We start from the raw sequence: 23456 nt of genomic DNA, 5'->3' as shown, positions 1-23456 counted from the left end.
CCATGACGCGCGTCGTCGCTCCGCCGCCGGCCCGTTACGCGCCGTAGGCTCGCGCGGTCTCCCCACACGGGGCGGCCCGATCGCGGCCTGACGGCAGCCGGCGGCGCGGCACCGCGGCGCTCGGGGCCGGTGGTCGCCGTGAGGAGGCGGCCGGAAGCGGCCGGGAAGGAGCGTCCTCGCGGTCGTGCGCGTGCGTGCGGGGCGCGTGCTGACGTGGCGGCGGCACCATGAGGGGTGGCGGCAGCTCGGTGAGTCCGTGGGGGCCTCGCCAGCAGCACCGTCGGCAGCTGCCCCGGGGACGTGCGGCCGGGCTGTGGGGAGCGCGCACGGCGCCGGGAGCCGCCGCGAGATGGAGCCCGGCGGCGGGAGCGAGCCGGCGGCACCGGAACAGCCCGCGGTGGGGCGCGGAGGCACCTCCTCTTCTCCCCGAGGGTCCTGCTGGGCCCTGGGCTGTAAAGAGAGGAGGTCCGGCGCGGTGCGCCCCGGCCGGGCGCGGGCCTCTGCTTGGTGAGCGGGCCCGGTTCCTCCATCGCCGCCCGCTGGCTGGGGCTGTGTCCCAGAGCGAGTGTTGGGGCGGGCAGCAGGCGGGACCCGCTCTGGGCCGCCGGGAGAGAGGCCCGCGACGCGCAGTCGCGAGCTTTCTGTTTGAAAGCCTGGAGCCCGGCAGCAGCGGGACGTCTGCGGGACTGCTGTGCCTAGCGCTGTCCGGCCGAGAGCGAGAGCGGCAGCAGCGCGCTGCTGGCTCCTCTGGCGCTGATCGTGCGTTTTGTCTGAAAGGCTTTTATTGTAGGAGACCGTTATTTATCTGTGAAGTACAGAGAATAAAATGAAAATGGGTAACTGAAACAGGGAGTCCTCTAAAAGGTGCTAAGCCTGTCATACCTGCCCCAGGTCCCAGGGGTTTTCCTCTGGGATTAGGGATAGTCGTGGTAATGTGGGACACTTCCTGCTTTTACTAACACCTCCTACATAGCTCTGAAACTGGAAAGCTGGGGAGGGATTCTTTGTCAGGGAGTGTAGTGTTAGGACAAGAAGTCACGGCTTTAAACAACAAAAAGAACAAAAGCAAACAAACACAAAACAAAAACATAGGTTTAGTTCGGATATAAGGAAGGAATTCTTTACTCTGAGGGTGGTGAGGCACTGGAACGGGTTGCCCAGAGAAGTTGTGGATGCCTCCTTCCTGAAAGTATTTAAGGCATGTTGAATGGGGCTTTGAGCAGCCTGGTCTAGTGGGAGGTGTCCCTGCCCATGGCAGGGGGCTTGGAATGAGATGATCGTAAGGTCCCTTCCACCCCAAACCATTCTGTGAGCATAAGAAGTAGCAATCAGTAAATGACGAAAAATCTTTGTTAAATAAAAAAAGTTTCTGTGATGTGGATAAAGGAAACAATAACTGATGGAATATGAAAAAACAATTAAGATAAAAATGGAAAGAAAACTTGAAAGTGACTGGAGGCAACATCCTTGGCATGGAAAATGTAAGAATTGTTAAGGAAAAAAGCACTGTAGAAAAAACAGGAAGTTACTATCGTGATGTTGTAAGTCATAGGTAGAAAGTTGGTACCACTGAATTAACTGGAGACCAAGAAAACTCCTTCATGCCCCAGTCCAAAGGTATGATTGGGAAGTAGAGAGGAGCTCATCCCTGTTTGATTACAGTTCTAATTTAGCTGGAAATGGAAGGGTTCCTCACTCCAGAACAAGTTTCTGGTTGCCAAAGACACAAGTTGCCAAAGGATGGTATGCACATCCTTAAAATTCAGGTGATTGTGTTTAGTCGGAAAACAAGCACACAAGAAGAAAAATTATATTGCTAATGTGAATTGTTCTACTTCGTTAGGATACCAGGCCTGTGCATCACAGACAACAGAAAGCCAGGAGGTCTCTGGGAAATAAAAAGTATGTGAACGTTTCATGTCAAATTTCACTGGGGGGGGGGGGGGGGAGGAAGTAAAAGATTCCTGTTGAAAAACTATATCTGGTCTTTACATAGTTGTCTAAATGTAAGAGCTGCAACATTTTTTGTTTTGTTTGTTTGATGAGGATCTTGTGAGATCCACACTGGTTGCTTAAATGTTTATTTTTAAACTGTGATGAGCTGGTGCCTAATCCGTAAGCTGAAATGCTGAGATAGGGTGAATTTTTATTTATTTTTTCTAGTGTTCTTGGGTAGCTTTCTAATGTCAAACGCTAAAAGATACAGTATTGAATAATACCACTTGTTACATTTTGCCTTGTTAGTACTTTCCAGTGTACAAAACTCAAGATATTCGGTGACGTGAGCTGAATTTTTAGAGTGCTTGGGAAGATGAAAGGAATGTTGTCTGTCAAGTCGTTATGGTTGCATATATATATGTGTATATATATATATATAAATAATTTCAAGGTGATCTTTTCCAGGTCTAAGCAATTCGAGGAGGTGGAAACTACTGTCCTAGAACTGAACAGTAATTATGATGAGACAACCAGCAACGTTTCTTCTGGCTCACCAAAGAGTCAAGTGAACGGAAGTGGAGAGTCCAGAAGCAAGCGGACCATTCGCAGGCCTGCTTACTGGTTGGAAATGAGAGGCATAAAAAACAGCATTAACAAATCTTCAGCAAAAAAAGGTACTCAACACTCTTTGCTCAATGCGAAACTGGTTTTCTCTTCAGTTCTTTTGTGAGAGATTTGATGATTTTGGAAAAGACATGCTGCAGTTCAGCCACAAATTACAAGCTTGGTAATGATGCTTATGTGTTAGGAGAGACAAATTTCCTCTGTTGCAGAAACATAGGTAAAATTCTCTGGTGTTATGCAGTTACTTCTGAGTGACTTGTCTCTTAAAAGTAATGATTCTGTGACTGATTGCAGTTTTATCTGTAGAAGAGAGATATGTAGGGGTTCTGGCAATTGATTCAGGAATATGCTGTGAGAACTTTAATAATAGAACAAAGCAACACATGTTTTTCTTTGATTTGTTTTCCCACTTTCGTTACTTAAGGTTTTTCTGATGTGGAGTGGATGGGAGCTTTTGTTGAAGGGACATTTAGATTTCCTGACTTCAGAACCGTATCTCAAACTTCCCATGTGGCTTTTCATTCTGTAATGCATTTTTTTTTCCTCTCTAAACCAAAATCTGTATTCCATCGCATTGCAGAGAGAGCCAAAATTGGTAGCTTGATAGAGGTGACCTCGCTACAGCGAGGTGACGTCGCTACAGCTCCATGCTCTCAGGCCCAACCAGTAACAAGACTGAGCATTTAATCCCATAGGTACAAGCACATACATGCAACATATGTATATACAGCCAGCCACACAGATTAATACAAACATACATGCTCAAAGCACTCATGCAAACAACAGCGATGGCATCCATCCTGTTTCCCTCTCTGGCTGATCAGGATGAAGACATGTTAATGAGGGGGAAAAAAGCATTTTATATATACATATGCTGGTGTGGCCTCACCTCGAGTACTGTGTGCAGTTCTGGGCACCAGAGTACAAAAAGGACATTAAACTGTTGGAGAGTGTCCAGAGGAGGGCGACGAAGATGGTGAAGGGCCTAGAGGGGAAGGACTTACGAGGAGTGGCTGAGGTCACTGGGCCTGTTCAGCCTGGAGAAGAGGAGGCTGAGGGGGGACCTCATCACGGTCTATAACTTCCTCGTGAGGGGGAGTGGAGAGGCAGGAGACCTTTTCTCCATAAACACCAGTGACAGGACCTGCGGGAACAGGGTTAAGCTGAGGCAGGGGAAGTTTTGGCTCGACATCAAGAGGAGGCTCTTCACTGAGAGGGTGGTTGCGCACTGGAACGGGCTCCCCAGTGAAGTAGTCACTTCACCAAGCCTGTCTGAATTCAAGAAGAGACTGGACTGTACACTTAGTCACATGGTCTAAACTTTTGGGTAGACCTGTGCAGTGCCAGGAGTTGGACTTGATCCTTATGGGTCCCTTCCAACTCAGGATATTCTATGATTCTATGATATATGTATAAAAACATATCTGTGTATCTCTGTGTGGATCCCTCCTGTAGCTGGACTTAGGTACTCTGTTTCATAGAATCATAGAATGGCTTGGGTTGGAAGGGACCTTAAAGATCATCTTGTTCCAACCTTCCTGCCATGGGCAGGGATGCTTTCCACTAGACCAGGTTTCCCAAAGTCCCATTTACACTGGCCTTAAACACTTCTGGGGATGGAGCATGCACAGCTTCTCTGAGCAACCTGTTCCAGTGCCTCACCACCCTCAGAGTAAAGAAGTCCTTCCTTACATCTGACCTAAATCTACCCTCCTTTAGTTTAAAGCCATGACTCCTTGTCCTATCACTACACTCCCTGATGAAGAGTCCCTTCCCAGCTTTCTTTTAGCCCCCCTTTAGGTACTGGAAGACTGCTGCTTCTGGTCTCCGTATTGCCTTCTCTTTTCCAGGGCGAACAACCCCAACTCCCTCAGCCTGTCTTTGTAGGAGAGGTGCTCCATCCCCTTGATAAACTTTGTGGCCTTCCTCTGTGCTTGGTCTAGTACTTCCATGCCCTTATTGTTCTGGGGGCCCCAGAGCTGAATACAGCACTCCAGGAAGGGTCTCACAAGAGCAGCATAGAGGGGAAAAATCACCTCCCTCGCTCTGCTGGCCACACTTCTTTTGGTGCAGCCCAGGGTATGGTTTGCTTTCTGGTCTGCAAGTGCACATTGTTGGCTCATGTTGAGCTTCTTGTCAACCAACACCCCCAGGTCCTTCTCAGCAGAGTTGCTCTCAATCCATTCTCCATCCAGACTAGCATTTGTGCTTGGGATTGCCCCAGCCCAGATGGAGGACCCTGCACTTGGCCTTGTTGAACCTCCTGAGGTTTGCAAATGCCCTCCTCTCAAGCCTGTCCCAGTCCTGCTGGATGGCATCCCTTCCCTCCAGCATGTTGACCATGCCACACAGCTTGGTGTCATCAGCAAACTTGGTGAGGGCCCACTCAAATTTACTGTCCATGTCACTGACAAAGATGTTAAATAGTGCTGGTCCCAATACTGACCACTGAGGAATACCACACATTACTGATTTCCACTTGGACATTGATCTATTGGCCACAATTCTTTGAGTCAGACCATCCAGTTCCTTACCTACCGAGTGGTCCATCCATCAAATCCATCTTTCCAATTTAGAGATAATGTTGTGTGGGACAGTGTCAAATGGTGTGCACAAATCCAGTTAAATCACATCAGTTTCTTTTTGTTTATCTACCAGCGCTGTGACCCCATCTTAGATTTGTCAGGTGAGATCTGCCCTTAGTGAAGCCATGTTGGCTGTCACCAATCACCTCCTTATTTCCCATGTGCTTTAGCAGAGTTTCCAGGAGGATCTGCACCATGATCTTGCCGGGCACAAAGGTGAGACTGGCCTGTAGTTCCCTAGGTCTTCCTTTTTTCCATTTTTAAAAATGGGGGTTATGTTTCCCTTCTTCCAGTCAGTGGAACTTCACTGGACTACCATGACTTCTCAGGTATGATGGATAGTGGCTTAGCAACTTAATCCATCAGTTCCCTCAGGACCCATGGATGTATCTCATCAGGTCCCATGGACTTGTGTGCCTTCAGGTTCCTTAGCTGGTCTCAAACCTGATCTCCTACATTGGGCATTATTCTTCCAGTCCCTGCCTTTGCCTTCTGCGGCACAGGCTATGTGGCTGGAGCTCTTGCAGGTGAAGACTGAGGCAAAAAAAAGTCATCGATCACCTCAGCCTTCTCCACATTCCAGGTGACCAGGCCATCTGGGAGCGTTCAAGGAAAGGTTGGACCTGGTGCCTTTTCCAACCTTAATGATTCTATGATCTGTTTCCTTTTGAAGAGGGCCCACAATTTCCATAGTCTTCCTTTTATCACTGATGTACCTATAGAGCCCTTTCTCGTTGCCCTTGATGTCCCTGGCCAAATTTAAATCTAATAGGGCTTTGGCTTTCCCAGCCTGATCCCTGGCTGCTCAGGCAATGTCTCTGTATTCCTCCCAGTCTATCTTTCCTTGCTTCCACTCTCTGTAGCCCTTCTTTTTCAGTTTAAGTTTGGCCAGTTCATCCATGCAGACCTCTTGGCATTTTTCATGGAATCATAGAATGGCTTGGGTTGGAAGGGACCTTAAAGATCATCTAGTTCCAATCCCCCCTACCATGGGCAGTGAGGCCCATGACCTCTTCGAGGAATGGGGCATCTACAACCTGTCTGGGCAACTTGTTCCAGTGCCTTAATCATTCTCTGAGTGAAAAATTTCCTCCTAACATCTAATCTAAATCTCCTCTCTTGTATTTTAAACCATTCCCCCTTGTCCTGTCATTATCTGACCAAGCAAAAGGTTGCTCTCCATCTTTTTTATAAGCCCCCATTAAGTATTGAAAAGTTGCAGTGAGGTCTCCCCAGAGTCTTCTCCAGGCTGAACATCCCCAACTCTCTCAGCCTTTCTTCACAGGAGAGGTGCTCCAGCCCTCTGATAACTTTGTGGCCCTCCTCCAGACCCACTCTAACAGACCCACCTCCTTCTTATGCTGGGAGCCCCAGACCTGGACACAGTACTCCAAGTGAGGCCTCACAAGGGCAGAGTAGGGGGGACAATCACTTTCCTTGACCTGCTGGCCACTCCTCTGTTGATGCAGCCCAAGATGCAGTTGGCCTTCTGGGCTGTAAGCGATCACTGCTGGCTCATATCAGGCTTTTTGTCCTTCAGAACCCCCAATTTTTTGCCCAACTAATTCTTTGTTGGGATGCATCACTCCTGAGCTTCGAGGGGGTTATCCTTGAATATTAACCAGCTTTCTTGGGCCCTTCTTCCCTCCAGGGCTTTGTCACATGGTACCCTACCAAGCAGATCCCTGAAGAGGCCAAGGCCTGCTCTCCGGGTAGTGAGCTTGCTGTGCTCCCTCCTTGCTACCTCTGAATCCAAAACTGCACCATTTCATGGTCACTGCATCTAAAGCTGCCCTTGAACTTCACATTCCCTACCACCTCCTCCTTGTTGGTGAGAATGAGATCCAGCATAGCACTTCTGCTTATTGGCTCCTCTATCACTTGGAGAAGGAAGTTGTCAGCAGTACATTGCAGGAACCTGCTGGATTGCCTATGTCCTGCTGTGTTATCCCTCCAACAGATACCGAGGTGTTTAAAGACCCCCATGAGAACCAGGGCTTGTGAATGTGAGGCTGCTTCTATCTGTCTATAGAAGACCTCATCTGCTTGGTCTTCTTGATCATGTGATCTAGAGCACACTCCCACTATAATGTCCTCCGTCCCTGCTTTCCCTGTAATCCTTACCCATAAACTCTGTCAGCTCCTCATTTGCCCCCAGGCGGAGCTCCATGCACTCCAGCTGCTGATTGACATAGAGGGCTACCACTCCTCCTCGCCTCCCCTTCCTGTCCTTGTCCGTATCCTTCCATTCCAACATTCCAGTCACAAGAGCCATCCCACCACATCTTCATAATGCCAGGGAGGCCATAGCCCTGCAGGCATGCATACGTCTAACTTGTCTTGTTTATTCCCCACTCTGCATGTGTTAGTGTAGAGATGCTTAAGTTTACTCAGTAGCTGGTCTCTGCATCTTGGTCTTCCCAGTTGCTAGTACATGAACACACTATCTCCTGAAGCCCACGGAGCCACTCCGGTTGCTGGTGTAGACATCCTTACAGACAGGCTCAGATTCTACTGTCTGACAGTTGTCTGGGATTCCATTCGTCCTGGTAGCCTGTTTCCACTGTGATCTTGCCCTTTGGCCCTGCTGCTACACACACGCTCACAAACTCTCTCTCCAGTTGGTGACACCACAGACACACTGGCCCTTATGACTTGTGGTGTCACTTCAGTTGCTGGCATTTAGACCTCTCTGCAGACACTTACAAACACGTGCATACAGAATACAGAGTCCCTCAGAGTCTAGCACCCAGGAACTCTGCTGATTCAGTGCGAGGCATGGGCAGATTTGTATGCTGACCAACCGCATGTTTACAAGCAGGTGGCCCTTTTATGCCCTTATTCCTTTGTTTTCCCATGTGTTCCTCCCCACATCATTCCCTCCCTTTCCCTGTCTTTGATACCACCCCTAAACATCCTTTGATGTCATGTGTAATACTTAAATGGTCTTCTCTTGTGTTCATGTGTCCCATAATCCTAGGCATTAAAACCACACTCACCACCACGCCAGTCTACCTCATCTTGGTGGTTTTCATACCTCAGCAGCGGGGCTGGTGAATCTCCTGGGATAGACCGGGGAGGAAGTTGTCTGTTTTTCTGAATTGCCAGTTTGTTTTCCCCTGCTTGCCATTGTGCTTTTGTACTTCTCTGTGCTCATGGAGAGATGCATGACTCACTATTTTCTGTGTGCATGTGTGCACAGGGAGGTCTGAGTGACTCCAACTTTTCAGGTCTTTGGTAGCCTAGGAAATAGTAAGGGTAGACAGGACATTATTCATGTTTCCCCACTTGCTATTGTCTCTCTGTTCGCCTTTTTATGTGTAGTTGAGCTTTTTATGATACAACCTAGCACCGTCTGTTCCTCTCTTCATGAGGAGTACAATTTCCCCAAACCATGCTATGGCACCATTTCTTCCATGTCGTCTGTATGGGAGGATTGCAGGCCATGGAGTGCCTAATGTTGCTGAGTCAGAAGGCTATATCTAGTACACTGGTGTCCAAGTGCCTCACAAAAACTATTTTTTTCTTCAGAAGTATTGAATATGAGAAGAAACTAAGGCAGCAGACAGACACAAAGATGTTATCCAGGCTGAGTCTTAATAAGACTGAAGCATTTCTATTCTTGCTTGTTAGCAGGAGAAGTACTTTTGAAAGGCAAGAGGAAATCTGAGCAAGGGGAAGATGAAGATCTTAAAGACTCTCCTAAGAAGAAGCAGAAGACTTCTGGTAATATAAATAACTGTAATTCCTAGTAACAGACCTTCAGGTACTTCAGACTTCCTTTCTGCCCAAATGCTATCCTCTGATAGCCTCCAACTCTATTTCTGATTCTGTGTATATTGTAGGATACTGATGAGTAGTGTCTATTTTACGGTGGGTGACGATTATTCTGATTTGTCTCTCTTAAAGTCCATCAGAGGGTGGAAAAAAGTAGGAAGTAGGGGAAGAACAGTCTAGGGTAGTTAAACAGTGGTTAATTGCAAAAGGAAGTGTACAAGAGGTGGAAGTAGGAGTACGTAACACAAGACAAGTATAGGGTTACTGTCTAATCTTTCAGGGATAACATTACGAAAGCCAAGGCCAACCTTGAATCTGGGGAAGGATGTGAAAGACAAAAAAAACTTTCTACAAGTAAAGTAGGTAAAACATGCATGCACTGCTGAATATATCTGGTTATATGTACAGACTGGGGGATGAGAGTCTGGAGAGCAGCCCCATGGAAAAGGATCTGGGGGGTTCTGATCAATGGCAAATTGTCAGCAGCATGCCCTTTAGCCAGAAGGGCCAACTGGATCCTGGGGTGCATCAAGCACAGCGCTGCAAGCCAGTCAAGGGAAGTGATAGTCCCCCGCTAGTTTGTGCTGATGTAATCTCACCTCGAGTGCTGTCTGTAGTTTTCGGCGCTATAATATAAGGATATATAGCTATTAGAGTGTGTCCAAATGAGGGCAACAAAGATGGTGAAAGGTCTAGAGAAGACACATGAGGAGCAGCTGAAATCACTTGATTTGTTCAGCCTACAGAAGAGACTGAGGAGAGAACTCATCATGGTCTATAGCTTCCTCAAGGGCGGTAGGAGTAGTGGGGTAGGCGCTGGGCACCAGCAATAGGACCAAAGGGAACAACATGAAGCTGTGTCAGGGGTGGTTCAGGTTGGATATCAGGAAAAGATTCTTCACTGAGGGGATAATTGGGCTCTGGAACAGACTCCCCAGGGAAGTAGTCGTAGCACCAAGGCTGCTGGAGTTCAAGAAGCATTTGAACAACACTCAGACATGATTTGATTTTGAGGTGGTCCTATCTGGAACCAGGAGTTGGACTTGATGGTCCTTCCAACTTGGGTATTCTATGAATAGAGACAAGGAACTGGTGGCAAATGACATGGAAAAGGCATAGGTACTGACTCCTCTCCTTCAGGCTTTATCAGTTAAACCATACTTCAGGAATCCCCGACACCTGAGACCAGATGAAAAGTCAGGAGCAAGGAACCCTTGCCCTCATGGTAGAGGAAGATGAGGTTAGAGAATTTAAACAAACTGGACATACCGAAGTTCCATGTGGCCTGATGGGTTGTGCTGAGAGATGGCTGATGTCATTCATAGAATCATAAAGGAAAAGACCTCCGAGATCATCTGGTCCAACCATCACCCTACTACCAATATCACCCACTAAACCATGTCCCTAAGCACCACATCCAACCTTTCCTTAAACACCCCCAGGGACAGTGACTCCACCATTTCCCTGGGCAACCCATTCCAATGCCTAACTAGTCTTTCTGAGAAGAAATATCTCCTGATTTCCAACCTAAACCTCCCCTGGCGCAACTTGAGGCCATTCCTTCTTGTCCTATCACTGGTTATCTGCAAGAAGAGGCTGACCCCCAACTTCCTTTCAGGGACTTGGAGAGAGCGATAAGGTCTCTCCTGAGCCTCCTCTTCTCCAGACTAAACCCCAGTTCCCTCAGCCACTTGTCATAGGACTTGGATTCCAGGCCCTTCACCAGCTTCGTAGCTTCTCTGGACATGCTCCAGGGCCTTGATGTCTTTCTTGTAGTGAGGGGCCAAAATTGAACACAGCACTTGAGGTGCAGCCTCCCCAGAGCAGAGTATAGGGGGATGATCACATCCCTTGTCCTGCTGGCTACACTATTCCCGATACAAGCTAGGATGCCGTTAGCCTTCTTGGCCACCTGGGCACACTGCAGGCTCATGTTCAGGCAAGCATTGACCAACACCCCAGATCCTTTTCCTCTATGCGGCTTTGCAAGGCCACTCTTGATTATCTTTATAAGGTCGTGGTGACTGTAAGAGGTTCCTGAAGACTGGAAGAGAGCAAGTATCATTCCTGTCGTCAAGGTCAGAAAGAAGGATAATCCAGAGAATTACAGGCCAGTCAGGTTCATCTCAGTTACTGGCAACGTTAAGGAGAGAATCCTTCTGGAAAGCATTGCCAATTGCTTGAAAGATGAGATTGTGATTGGGAGTTATTGGCATGGATTTACAAAGAGGAAATCACGCCTGATCAATCCGGTAGTCTTCTGTAATGAGAGCACTAAATTAGTGGATGAACGGAGAGCAGAGGATGTTGTTTACCTTGACTTTAGTAAGACTTTTGTTGCTGTTTCCTACAGCATTCTCATAGACAGACTAACAAAGTACAGGTTAGGTAAGTGAAGTGGACAGAAAAACAGTTGAAAATCTGGGCCCGAAGGATTGTGGTCAGTTACTACTGTTGTACCCCAGGATAAATACTGGGGCCAGTACTGTTTAACACTTCAGTTAATTGAGTGGACAACAGGACATTTTGCACCCTCTCTAAGTTTGCCACCAATACAAAACTGGGAAGAGTGGCTAGTAGGCCAGATGGGTGTGCTATCATTCACACTGACTTGGACATTCTGGAGAACTAAGTAGAGGGGAATCTTATGAGGTTCCACAAGAGGAATTGCGTAGTCCTGCACCTGGGCAGGAATAAGGTAATGTATAAGCACATGCCAGGGGCTAACTGGATGGAAAGCAGCTCTTCAGAGAGGCACCTTGACATCTTGGTGGACAGTACACTGACTGTGAGCCAGCATATGAGGAGATGCTTAGAGAGCTGGGATTCTGGAGAAGAGAAGGCTCAGGGGGGTATCTTACCAGTGTGTATAAATACCTGAGGGGAGGAAATGAAGAAAAGGGAACCAGACTCTTTTCAGTAGTGCCCACTGAGAGGGCAAGAGTTAATGGACACAAATTAAAACACAAAATTTTATTTGAACACACTGAATACACATTTTTGCTGAGGCTGTTCAAACGCTTGTACAGGTTGCCCATAGAGGTTGTGAGGTCTTGACCTGTGAAGATACTGAAAACCTGACTGAGCATGGTTTTGGGCAACCTATTCTAGCTGAGCCTGCTTAAACATGGGGGTTGGACTGGATGGTCTCAGGAGGTCCCTTTCAACTTTAACAATCCTGTGTTCTGTAAAATAGAAGAATTGAATGAGGGGTCACAGTGTGTTCTAGATTCAATTCTATTGATTCTGTCACCAGTCTAAAGAATATGAAGTATGTAGACAACACAAAACGGAGAGAAAAGATTTAAATTGAAAGTGGTTGTGACATTACAGAAACGTTTTAAAAGTGAATGAAATACAGTGTGTAAAAGATACTATAGGTAGAAATATTAGCATGGATGAAAGACAAAAATCTAGGTATTGGTTCTTCAGAAAAGGATTTGGGCTTTATAACATCAAAAGCCGCATAGGGACCAACAGCGTCATACTTTTGAAAAAGACAAAACAGTGAATAGAGGAATGGGACTGTCTGTTTTGTTACCAACAACTCATTAGATTGGCTTAGCCATATTCCAGACAGAGGATGTGTTTCAGTCTAAAGAGTTCCCATCCTGTAAGCTTTGCATATCAACAGCCACAGATCCCACATATCTGGATTAGACTAATGACTGCAGCTGTAAATAGCTATGGGTTTTGACAGGGAGAAGAGTTTATAATCTTTAAATTCCTTTATGGATTTTCAAAAAAAAAAAAAAAAAAAAAAAAAAAAACATTGAACATGTCTGAGTTGTCTGAACATGTAAGTTTGAGACAGCAGACTGAATAGCAAACTGCTAGCTAAGCTCTCCTTTTTTTCAAGATGGCTCACGGAATTTAAGTCTCTTGGTCTTTCTTATTTGTTGTAGCAGGAAAAAAACAGCAAGCTGGAGCACAACAAAACTCTAAGACGAAAGGCCACTGTGTTCAGAAAGAACCAGAAGCCTATGGCACAGGTAAGAAGGAGTAATTGCTCAGAATGGTTTATAAAGTGGATAAGAGATAAGTGTAATTCTATCAGTTGAGTCTGTGTAACATCTGTGTTTCTAATGTTTCCATTTTGGTGTTCAATTTGCTGTTGACAGGAAAGAAGTGGCTGCTATCTTGCTGCAAGATTGCAGAGCAGTATTGGAGGGACTGCCTGCTGCCTGATAAAAGAGTTTTGCGTGGCCTAACCCTAAAAAATCGCATAATGGGACAGTGATGGAGGAATCATTCTTGAACTAAGAATTCTGTTTAGATAATTTCAATGCAAAACTTATAAAAATATTTGTACTTTTTTATTCAGCAGAATATGTTTACAGGAAAAACTTAAGCTGTTGCTGCCATATCATTTCTTCTGGTAGCCAGAGACAGAAGAAGTCTGTGCTAGAAAATTAACACTGTAGCCTTTACTCATCAAGTGTATGCGTAGCTCACAGCACTCATTAACTATGCAGTTTTCTGCCAAGTGCTGTTTGACTTGCAGACTTTTCTGCTAACCACTGAGGAGAGACAAACCCTTCCTGTTATTCTGGGCAAGCAGAAAAGCTTTTAGATATTTTTATGATAAGAATTCAAGTAGGTGTTTCATAAGCCACTTTCTTCCCAGACCATGTTTCAGTAATTCATAATCCTTTTGGCTAAAGTGAGTGCATGACATTTCAAAAAGAGACCAGGAACTGAAAGCCATGCCTCACAGGGTACTTTCCCCTGGCCATTGAGTGGCTTGGTGTGGTGTTGCAATTGTGTTCACTTTTAGTGCCAAAACCACAGTCTAACGCAAGTAAAGTTCTAAACATGTATTTAGTAGAATGAACCATGGATTTTGTCCCAAAATTGTTCAGTCACATCTGTGCCTACTTTTTCAAAAGCCTTTTGCCAAAAGAAGAGTTTAACCTACACGTGAAAGTAATTGTGTAATAAAAATAAATGAAGGAAAAATCTCTGCTGAACAAACAGAAGTCTGTTCACACGAGGATGATAGCGTTAGGAGTTTTTATCAATTTATATTCCAAAAAGAGAGATGTATGCCTTGTCACATGACACATTTAAAGCTGCAAATTAACTAAAACTGTTGAAGTGTAGAAGGATACAAATTGGGTAGCATGTGATTCATTTCATTCTAGGATACATTGTGCATACTGACGGAAAAAGATTTCGCGTTTGCCGTTTTATTGCAAATCATTTGTTTTGACAGGTAGTATGGAAGAGCAGTGGTCTTTGGAAATTCAGGACAAAGGTCGAGTTACCTGTCCAACATGCCGGGCTGTGGTGAGAAAGACTGTAGAAGGACTGAAGAAACATATGTTAAATTGCAGGCAGGTGAGGACAAGAGAGATTTTTTTCTGTATTCTCTTCATATTACTGGTATAAATGCCTGCACATTGTTTTTTGTGTTGCGTTTAAAACAAGTTTAATCCTAAGCAAGAGCCTTTTATACATCTCTAAGAAGCTGCAGGTAGTGCTTCTTGCTCAGCATGTTGATGGAATTTTATGGTAGTGAATAGAGGCATACGTATTTCATTGTTCCCCTAAATCTTAGTTTCTGTAAAATCTGTTCTGTTCATAATGGGCAATTACCAGGCCTGAATAAAATGTTCTGCTCTTGTGCTCCTTTCTCCCAGAGACTTTCCCACTGCTTTGTTTAATTTGCAGTTACACATACCATGTCCTTTTTAATTTGTAGGAAATGTTCACATGTCATCACTGTGGGAAGCAGCTGAAGTCTTTAGGAGGGATGAAATACCATGTCATGGCAGACCATAACAATCAGGTAACATGACTGCTCTGCATCTGAAAGTCTTACAGGCAAGATAGTCTTTTATTCCTTCACTGCTGCACACAGAAATGGAATATTTTGTGTTTTTGCAAATGTTGTAGGTGCCCAATTCTCATTTACCTATTATCATTCTTTTAAGATTGGAGATCTGGAAAAACTGTAACACGTTACCAGAAAAGATAGGGATGCTGCATCGTAGAAAGAAGAGATTAATTTCTGTTTAGGCTGGTTATATGTCACACATAAAAGGCATTCTCAATCAGAAAAAGTTCATTACTCGTTAGACTGCACTTTTCATTTTTTTGCTAGAAAGTTTTCTGCATCCAGAGCAGACCAGATGAGATTTTAGTTCTTTACCAAGTTCAAAGGTAAAAAAGCAGAAAAAAGGTATTTAGTTCTTACCTATTTGCTGTAAAGTTACAAATGCTTCATTCTGGTTTTCTTCTTTGCTCTTACTTTAAAGAAACATTATAACTTTTGGAAAGGTTATTCAGGAGTTTGGGTAAGATTTAGAAAATTCATTAGTGTTATATTTACATAGTTATCAGTACTGTGGTTTCTGAAGCTACAGCTGTACTAGTAAATGAAAGAGGCCAAGTATCATGTTCTGGTGCAAGTCAATAGTGGTGCGAGTCAATATTTTCCACAGGCAGAAGGGGAGAAAAGTAATTATAGAAATACCCAACCATGTCCTTACCAGCAACTGTAGTTTGAGACCATGTCTTTTCAAGGCTTTGTTCATACACAGCTATCTGCAACGTGGTTTTCAGACAGTTTACTCCTCTTAAAGATAATTCAGATTTTCTGGGATCATCGTATTAAATACACTTTTGTAAAATCACAAGTTGCAGGGATTTGATTATTTTAAAAGCTTTCCTTCAGTATAAATGCTGAGCATCCTGTATTTTTCTTTCATCCTTCTGCTGTGCCTTAGCCAGTTGTGAAGGAGGGAGGAGAACTGGATGAACAGCTTGAACGAGACCGCCTTCGGAAGGTTTTGAAGCGTATGGGAAAACTAAAGTGTACAAGGGAGGTAAGCTGCATTGTTGAAGTATCTTAAGTTGAACAACATCAGATGTATGAATATATAATATTATGAAAGTTCTGCTGGATATGCTTTTGATGATGGAAAAAGATGGCTTTGTTTCAAGATTCTAGTTAATGTTTTTAAGACATGAGAGACTTCGGAGGGATGATGCATTACCAGGAAAGCAACAGGAAGGAATTTGTTCCATGTGTTTTTCCTTCTGCATTGACAGGGCTGCACAGGCAGCTTCACTAGCATAATGGGATACCTATATCATGTTAAAAAATGTGGGAAAGCTGCTTCTGAGCTGGAGAAAATGGCAATGAAGTGCCATCATTGTGGGAAAGCATACAAATCAAAGGCAGGTCTTGTCTACCATCTCCGATCTAAGCATGGGCCGGTAAGTGCAAATTACCATAGCTATCAGGATAGCATTGTGATAATTCAGACCATTCATACTTGAGACTCACGTAGGCTTCTGTCTGCTTCTTGGGTGGGTAATTAGAGATAGCAAATCTCTGCATTTTCCTGTATCTCTGTAGTATTCTGTCCTTGTTCCTTTGTAACTAGAATGAAGTTTTTAATAGTAAGTCTCTGTCAGCAGTAAACTTGGCAGCTTGGCTTTTGCTCCATGGAAGAACGATGCTAACATTGTTGTGGGTTAGCCCATACAGCTGCTCACTCACCCACCCCTGCTGGGATGGGGAAGAAAATCAGAACAGTAAAAGTGAGAAAACTCATGGATTGAGACAAAGACAATTTAATAGGTAAAGAAAAAGTTGTGTGCACAAGCAAAAACAAATACAGAATTCATTCGCTACTCTCCACCAGTAGTCAGGTGTTTAGTCATCTCCAGGAAAGCAGAGCTTCGTATGTAATGATTACTTGAGAATAAAATGCCATGGCTCTAAACATTCCCCCCATCCACCCTTTCCTCCTTCTCTCCTCAGCTTTTTTTGCTGAGCAGGACATCACATGGTACAGAATATCACTTTGTTCAGTTGGGGTCAGCTGCCCTGGCTGTTTCCCCCCCATGCTGCTTGTATGCCAGCAGCCTACTCACTGGTGGGGTAGTGTGAGAAACAAAATATCTTAATGCTGTGTAAGTACAGTTCAGCAATATCTAAAACATTGGTGTGTTATCAACACTGCTTTAGTCACAAATCCAAAATAGAGTACCATATAAGCTACTGTGAATATAATTAGATCTATCCCAACCAAAACCAATGCACATGTAACTTTTGAGAGCTTCCTATTCTGCTGTTCTTTGCTCTTAGAAGACCCATCGCTGAAGCAGAACAGGCAATACCATGCTTGTCCACGCAAATTTTACAGCGAAAGATGTGTTACCCTTTCCAGACCAGTGGCTGCATGAAACTTTCTACTTCAACCCTACTGCTGTGTCCCTGAGTAGATTCTGGGGTCTGTCTTGGCAGTGGGATGCACTCCTGTCAGTGAACCACAGCTGCTTCAGCATATTTTTTTTTTTTTTTGAGGGATTTGGCAGAGTAATTCATAATACTTCCTGTAGCTGAAATAGGAACTGGTGAATGAGGCTCACCTTTTTTTGGCCTTCATTGCAGGTCACTTTCTTCCACGAGGAGAGAAGAACAGAAAGCCTGAAGGAAATAAAACGGGAGCCAAATAATACAGGGAGAGTTCAGAGGAGATCTGCAAAGGTGGCAATCTACTACCTCCACGAGCTAGCTGGAGAAGAGCTGGCCAAAGAGTGGCCCAAGAGAAAAGTGCTGCAGGACTTGATTCCAGATGATCGGAAGGTACAAGGCCTTAAAAACACTCTACAGGGTTTGAGTCTTTCTGCCTATCAGATGAGTCTTTCACTGGTATCTACCCAAAGTTGCCAGTGTTTAATGGCCCATGGAAATTAATATTGAAGAAGTAATTTCTTGTGGAAGAGGTCAGGTTTTGCCCTCTCTGATCTTAGATTATGGTATTGCTACGTTAGCAATTGTTGTGGTGTAGGTTATAATGACTTTAAAGTCCTATTGCTATAGGAGCTGTAATTTTCAATGGGCACAAGCAGTGAAAGCAGTTATAGGCAGCACGTTGCTCACAAATCAGGCTGCAAATTGCTGCCACCATGCAGTGGTATTTCATAGCTTGTCAGGCTTCACGCAGTCTCCAGGAGCAACAACTCTTAGACTGTAAGGGAAACCCAAGGGGAAAGGATGATTCATGATTTTAACGGGGTAAGTACGTTTGAAGGAATTGTAGTCAAAGGTGTGGGAAGTTTTGCATTCTGGTATTATAGGGGATTTCCAGATTCAGTTATGCTTTTAAAAGCAGTAGGAAGGGAGAAGATTGGTTATTGAGAATTTGTCTGTTAGAATAGGAAAAGAAATAGCACTCCTGTCGAAAAAAATGGGAGAGAAAGGAATGTGCTTGTCACAATGTGTAGCTAGCATTGCTTCCAGCTTTTTATTCCATTTCTTCATCTCAGCTGAAATACACTCGTCCTGGACTGCCCACATTTAGTCAAGATGTGCTGTGCAAATGGAAAACGGAGATAAAAATGTACCGAAGAGTCCACTGTCCAAATCAGGTAATCCTTAAGTCTTTCTGAAGCCTCAAAGGGGGCAGATGGTAGGTCTGTATGAGCCTACAGCTTTCCACAGCCCTGAAACTGAAGTTTGTCTCTCTTTCTGTGGGAGACAAGTTCTGCTTCATCTCAGTATGGTCAGTTAGTATTTGTACTATTGCCCTAGGGATGAACCCTTTGGTGATGTGTTTGTCCCCTTCAGACCTGGTACCTTTGTGTCAGACTGATGCAGCTTTCACATCCAGCTAGGTGCTGGTCCATTTGAAGGTGTGACTGAGCAGTGGAAAAATGATAGGCTCCTGCTGTCTAGCAGATTATGGAGGAATGGATGGAGAAGTAGAGACAAAAATTTGAGATTAAAGGAACTTTGGCACAGCACTTTAGTTTTACTTTGAAAGCTTGAAATGGGCTATGAAAGACTCACGCATGGCATCCTGGTCTAGGGTTGCTTATGCATATGCACATAGTTTCTTACGATCTTGTGCAGCGGTCACCAGTCAGATTCAGTGAGAAGAAATGGCCACATTGGTAGAAACCAGTAGTGCACACGATGCATGTGATGCATACTGCTAGATAGTCAAGGGTCAGTAGTGTGGCTTTCATCTGGGTTTGATACAGAGACAGGACTTATCCCATCCCTATCCCACTCTCAGATCTCCCTCCCCAGTTTTCAGGCTTGTGCCATTTCCAAGTATAAGAATTGCAGCATGATGTTTTATATGGAGCTGACCCCAGAAAGCAGCTGTTCTAGTTCACTGTCAAGTAACCCAGAAGCATGTCTTGCACCTAACCTTCTGTTTCAGATCATGGGCTGCTGGCTGAGCAAGTTCTAGTATCCCGAGACTGATACCTAACCCACATGGGTTAGGCCCTTAAAGTTGCCCTTTAACTGGGACTATTGATGTTAGATACAATACTTCTGTTCTATGCCACTAGATACAAGATGAGGGCAGGAGAGATTGTAGAGTCTTGCACTTGCCCCTGTACTTTGTTCAAATGAATCTTTGCTGCCTTTTAGGCAAAATGTAAACTCTTACGATTTTACTCAGGCTTTAGATAGAGAGTGATTGTAACTGTGACAGAAGTCAGTTTATTATGTCTGAATGTGCTCAGAAAGTGGAAACATTTAACTTACTGAAATCTTAAGTCCCTTTTGAAGGTCTTATTTACAAGAAGCTTTCTTCTCTTTACAACTTGTCTACCTTCCTCTACCTCTCTCAGCCCTTTGGGAATTTTGTTCCAGAGAGTGTCTTTTTTTATCCAGGAAGAAGTGATTTCTAAATAGAGTTTTGCTGACGCTGATACTGACATTTGGTATTTTTTTTTTCTGTTTCAGGGTTGTGAATCTGTATATGGCAGTGTCTCAGGACTCAAATCTCATCTTGGCACATGTACCTTGGTTGGTAGCATTCCTGTACTCATCTTTTAACATCCTAACTGTCTTTGTCCATCAGATATCTCCTTGTTCAAGCTGTTGTCCTGCCATCTAATCTGAATTCCTCAGAACTTCAGTGCTTCCATATGTGCTAATGAGGTTGCCGTTGCAAACACTGTCTGAAGGAAGGAGGGAGCATCTTAATGGCATGCATTTTAGTGAAGTTGCAGTCCTACCTGTATTTTCACAGCTATAAGAACGTTTTTCCAAATACAGTGCTCGAGACCTTACAACATCTCACAGGGCAGTTCTATGCTTTGCGAATATAACTGGTCAATAATGTCAGTGCTCTACAGATAAAGCACAGTCTAGTATGAATACGAGACTTTACTTCTTACCGCTGAGAAAGACTGAAGTACAATATACAGGTGTATCAGCCTCCTAAGCAGCGATTGGTAATGTATTCTTTTTTTTTTGTTTTGTTGCCAGGGAGATTTTGTGGCTGGCAAATACAAGTGTCTCCTGTGTGAGAAAGAATTCGTTTCAGAGAGTGGGGTCAAGTATCACATCAACTCTGTGCATGCTGAGGTAAGGCAGGCAGAATTGAAGTCCTCAAACCTGTTTGTTGAGGGTGAGGAGGGTGTCTTGGGAAGGAAATGCTAGATGCCTGCCCTATTATATTCTTTCCTTGCTTACTGTTCTAAACAGGGACCTGGGTTCATAGCTGTTATGTGCTGGTCTGGGGAGCAAATGTTGTGTCCTGTCATAGGTCTCGTCCCAAGCTGCTGCTGTTCAATTCAGCTTTTCAGCATTTTCCCTAACTTTAGTCAGCCAATTTCTAAATCAAATATGACACCTCTGAGACAGTGACACCTTAGGAAGAACTTCAAATAACAGAGAATTGTCTTAGTCATTTGCTTTTCCAGATCTCACATTTCAACAACCCTTGTCCCACAGAGGCACCTTTATTATAAGCTCTGATAGTCTTTGTATGTTATTTCCACCATCAGTACCAACCTGTTGCCTTCTAACCCTCTAGGATTGGTTTGATGTGAACACAAGTACCACGAAAAGCTTTGAGAAGCTAATGAAAATCCGCCAAAGAGAAGAGCAGAGGAAGCAACGGAAGAAACATCCCTTGACCCGGGGCAAAAAGAAGAGAACTGGGTCCCTGGCTGCCAAGAAGCTCTCCAGCGCTGGAGCTGAGAAAATGAGGAGAAGTAAGAGAGGTCGTCCACGGCGGGTAGACAACGAGAGCGAGAGTAGTGAGGAGGGGGAGCCCCAAGTTGCACAGAGAGCCAAATTTCCAAAATCCAGCCACAAGCGAGGCCGGAAATAAATCCCTGGAAGAAGGGACAGAGTAATCCTAAAGCTTTTCAGTTACAAGCCCCACTTCTGTCAGTCTCATAACCCACAGCACTAATATAAGCAACTGAATGCCTTTGGAACTGTGATTTCATTCCGTTCTGTGACCTAGATTTTGAAACTGTTGAATCTGGTCAGTTGTGAGAAACTATGAACCAAAGCTGTGGTACAGAAGCAACCTCTCCTGGTGTAGTTCCCATGAACAGTGGGACTAGCTGTGTACCCCATGTGGTTTTTGCTCTGGTTGCAGTCTCAGTTTGGGTCACATTAGTTAATTGTTTAATGGTTTCCAGCACAGCAGCTCTGTTTTGTCATCTTCCTGATTGGTGAGACCAGGGTTCTTTCTAAGCAGTTCTCCTTGTAAGCATCTGACTAGCACAGTGTTTAGGTCCCTTTAAGGGAGGAACCTTTCTTGCACAGTATGCACAGAAAACTAAGCAGCACCATGCAGAACACAAAGGCTTTAGTTTGCCCCTTAGCTGTCCTATCTGTTGTCAGCAAGGATACCACAGAAGAGCAAATACCTTACTGCTCCCATCTGTTGCACACAGCACTGTCTGTAATTCATGCACTGATGTCTAGCCGTGGCACCAGACAGTAGCATATGAGCTTTGGTCTGCTTGGAAGTGATGGGACGTCATTATCTCCCTTGTCAGGAACCTGACACTCCCCTGGTATCTGTCTTCTTTAGTACTGGACATTGAATGTATAAGGAAGGTTTTCCCACCCAGTGCAGAATAAATACTCTCCAGCCTTTTGGAGATTCACTGGCCTTTTGGGGACCACCTGACAATGTAAAATGATGGCCTATGTGGGTCTTCTGAAGACAGCTTGTTTCAGACTCAACTGGGAAGCAAACTTGCTGCAAGATGGTGCATATCTACAGTTGCGGTGTTGGTAATGGTGCAGCGTGGAATCCACTGAACTGCCTTGCCCCAGTGTGTTGTTCTTCGTCATGCCCACACTCCCATAGCATCCTTTTATCTGCAAGTGAGCACTGTAGATGTCTTATCTTACATCACCTGTTTTTTTTTCAATACTGCTTCCTTTATATGGATGAGGTAGATTAGCAGTGGCTTTCCTGTGTGGAAAAGGTCAAAAGAGGGTTCATTTTTTTGTAAAGTCACATGATATGATCTCTGGGTCACAGGGAATATCTTCCTGTGCTCCAGAGATTAAACAGATGTTACAGAAATAGTAAGAAGCAGCACAAGCAACGCTACTCCATCTTTTGACAGAATATTTTCTACAGAATCTCTGTTATCCAAAGATCCACTATCCCAGAAAGTTGTAAAACTTGACTTTTTCCTTGCAGTTTTGCAGGCAGGAAAATAGGCTACATGTTGCCTCCCTTTGAATTTTTCCTGTTTACCAAAATTGGTATCTGGCACTGAAATTCACAGGGAAGCCATTGCAATGCCTGGTGAATAGGCAGGTTTATATGTATGTGTTATTACCAGAATCACATCAGCTGTGATGATGGGAAACATTGTATGGTGTTTTCAAGAGCTGCCTCTTCCATGTAATAAGCAAAGCAGTCAGGAAGTAGTAAGCATGCAGTGCTCTACTGTGATTTACATACAGTAGTTACACACTGCCTTTTGGAAATGGTTGTCACCATGTGTGCAGTGCTGCACTCAAACTATAAATACGTGGACTTCTGTACAGGGTGTAGAAGGCTTGGAGCAAAAGGGCCAAGATCAGAAGATGACAAAATAAAATGTTACCAGTGTGAGAAAGTGATTTCTTGTTTGTTTGGTTTGTGGTGTTCTTGGCACCATCCCTACTTGCACAACACCCCAGCCTGCCCACTTGGTTGTCATGCATGTTCAGTTCTCCACCCCATTTCTCCTCTGTACTCCATTCTACAGAACTGTACTTTGACCATACGTTTACTACATTACTGCCCAATAAATGGGCAACAAGATAAACCCATGAATTAAAGGAGGCTTTTCTTAGTGGATGTCAGTCTAGACTCCTGTTTACTGTCACTGATGAGTTACTAACCAGCCCTGTTTTCTAGATGTGTATACTTCTTCACAAGCTTGTGGATTTTGTAGAGTTACCTCAACAATGTATTCCCTCACAAAACATGGCATGTATACATATAGAGAAAAATAATTATCCAACAGCCCATCCATGATCTGTTCATACTCGGCTCCATCAGTGCTACAGCACTTCATTTGCTGGATTGTCTCAAGCTGGTAATAGTTTGTGGCTCTCTGCACGAGCACAATTCCCTATTTCTGAGGAGTGTGATCTGTCTAGGAGCACTTGCTTCCTACTGTAGGTGGACTAAAGCAGGCTACCCTATATGAATACAACAGTGCCCTACAGCCTACTATGCTAAGATATACTGCTTAAGCACTCGTGAATCTATTGTTCACTCCTTTGTTAACAGTTCAGTT

At 44.4% G+C, this 23456-nt stretch overlaps 1 protein-coding gene across 6 annotated transcripts; it reads left to right on the top strand.

Annotated features, from left to right (window-relative positions):
* Positions 1 to 111: 111 nt before the first annotated feature.
* ZNF512 (zinc finger protein 512) lies at positions 112 to 23006 on the top strand. 6 transcript variants are annotated; one of them, XM_035321542.1, is made up of 14 exons: positions 112 to 248; positions 1844 to 1902; positions 2404 to 2612; positions 8781 to 8873; positions 12830 to 12916; positions 14140 to 14264; positions 14629 to 14715; positions 15656 to 15754; positions 15981 to 16148; positions 17332 to 17526; positions 18210 to 18311; positions 19645 to 19707; positions 20173 to 20271; positions 20723 to 23006. In XM_035321542.1, exons 1-14 carry the CDS (start codon positions 228 to 230, stop codon positions 21020 to 21022), a joined length of 1707 nt encoding a protein of 568 aa, XP_035177433.1. In that variant the 5' UTR covers positions 112 to 227; the 3' UTR covers positions 21023 to 23006. The 6 variants fall into 6 exon arrangements, with proteins under 6 accessions (XP_035177433.1, XP_035177430.1, XP_035177429.1 ...); XM_035321539.1 differs by having other exon boundaries at positions 194 to 362; positions 8784 to 8873; positions 12833 to 12916; XM_035321538.1 differs by having other exon boundaries at positions 194 to 362; positions 8784 to 8873.
* The last annotated feature ends 450 nt before the right edge of the window (positions 23007 to 23456 follow it).

Source organism: Oxyura jamaicensis, chromosome 3 (assembly GCF_011077185.1).
Source record: "Oxyura jamaicensis isolate SHBP4307 breed ruddy duck chromosome 3, BPBGC_Ojam_1.0, whole genome shotgun sequence".
Taxonomy (NCBI): domain Eukaryota; kingdom Metazoa; phylum Chordata; class Aves; order Anseriformes; family Anatidae; genus Oxyura; species Oxyura jamaicensis.
Note: the sequence above shows the minus strand (reverse complement) of the source record. Positions and strands in the feature narration are given on the sequence as shown.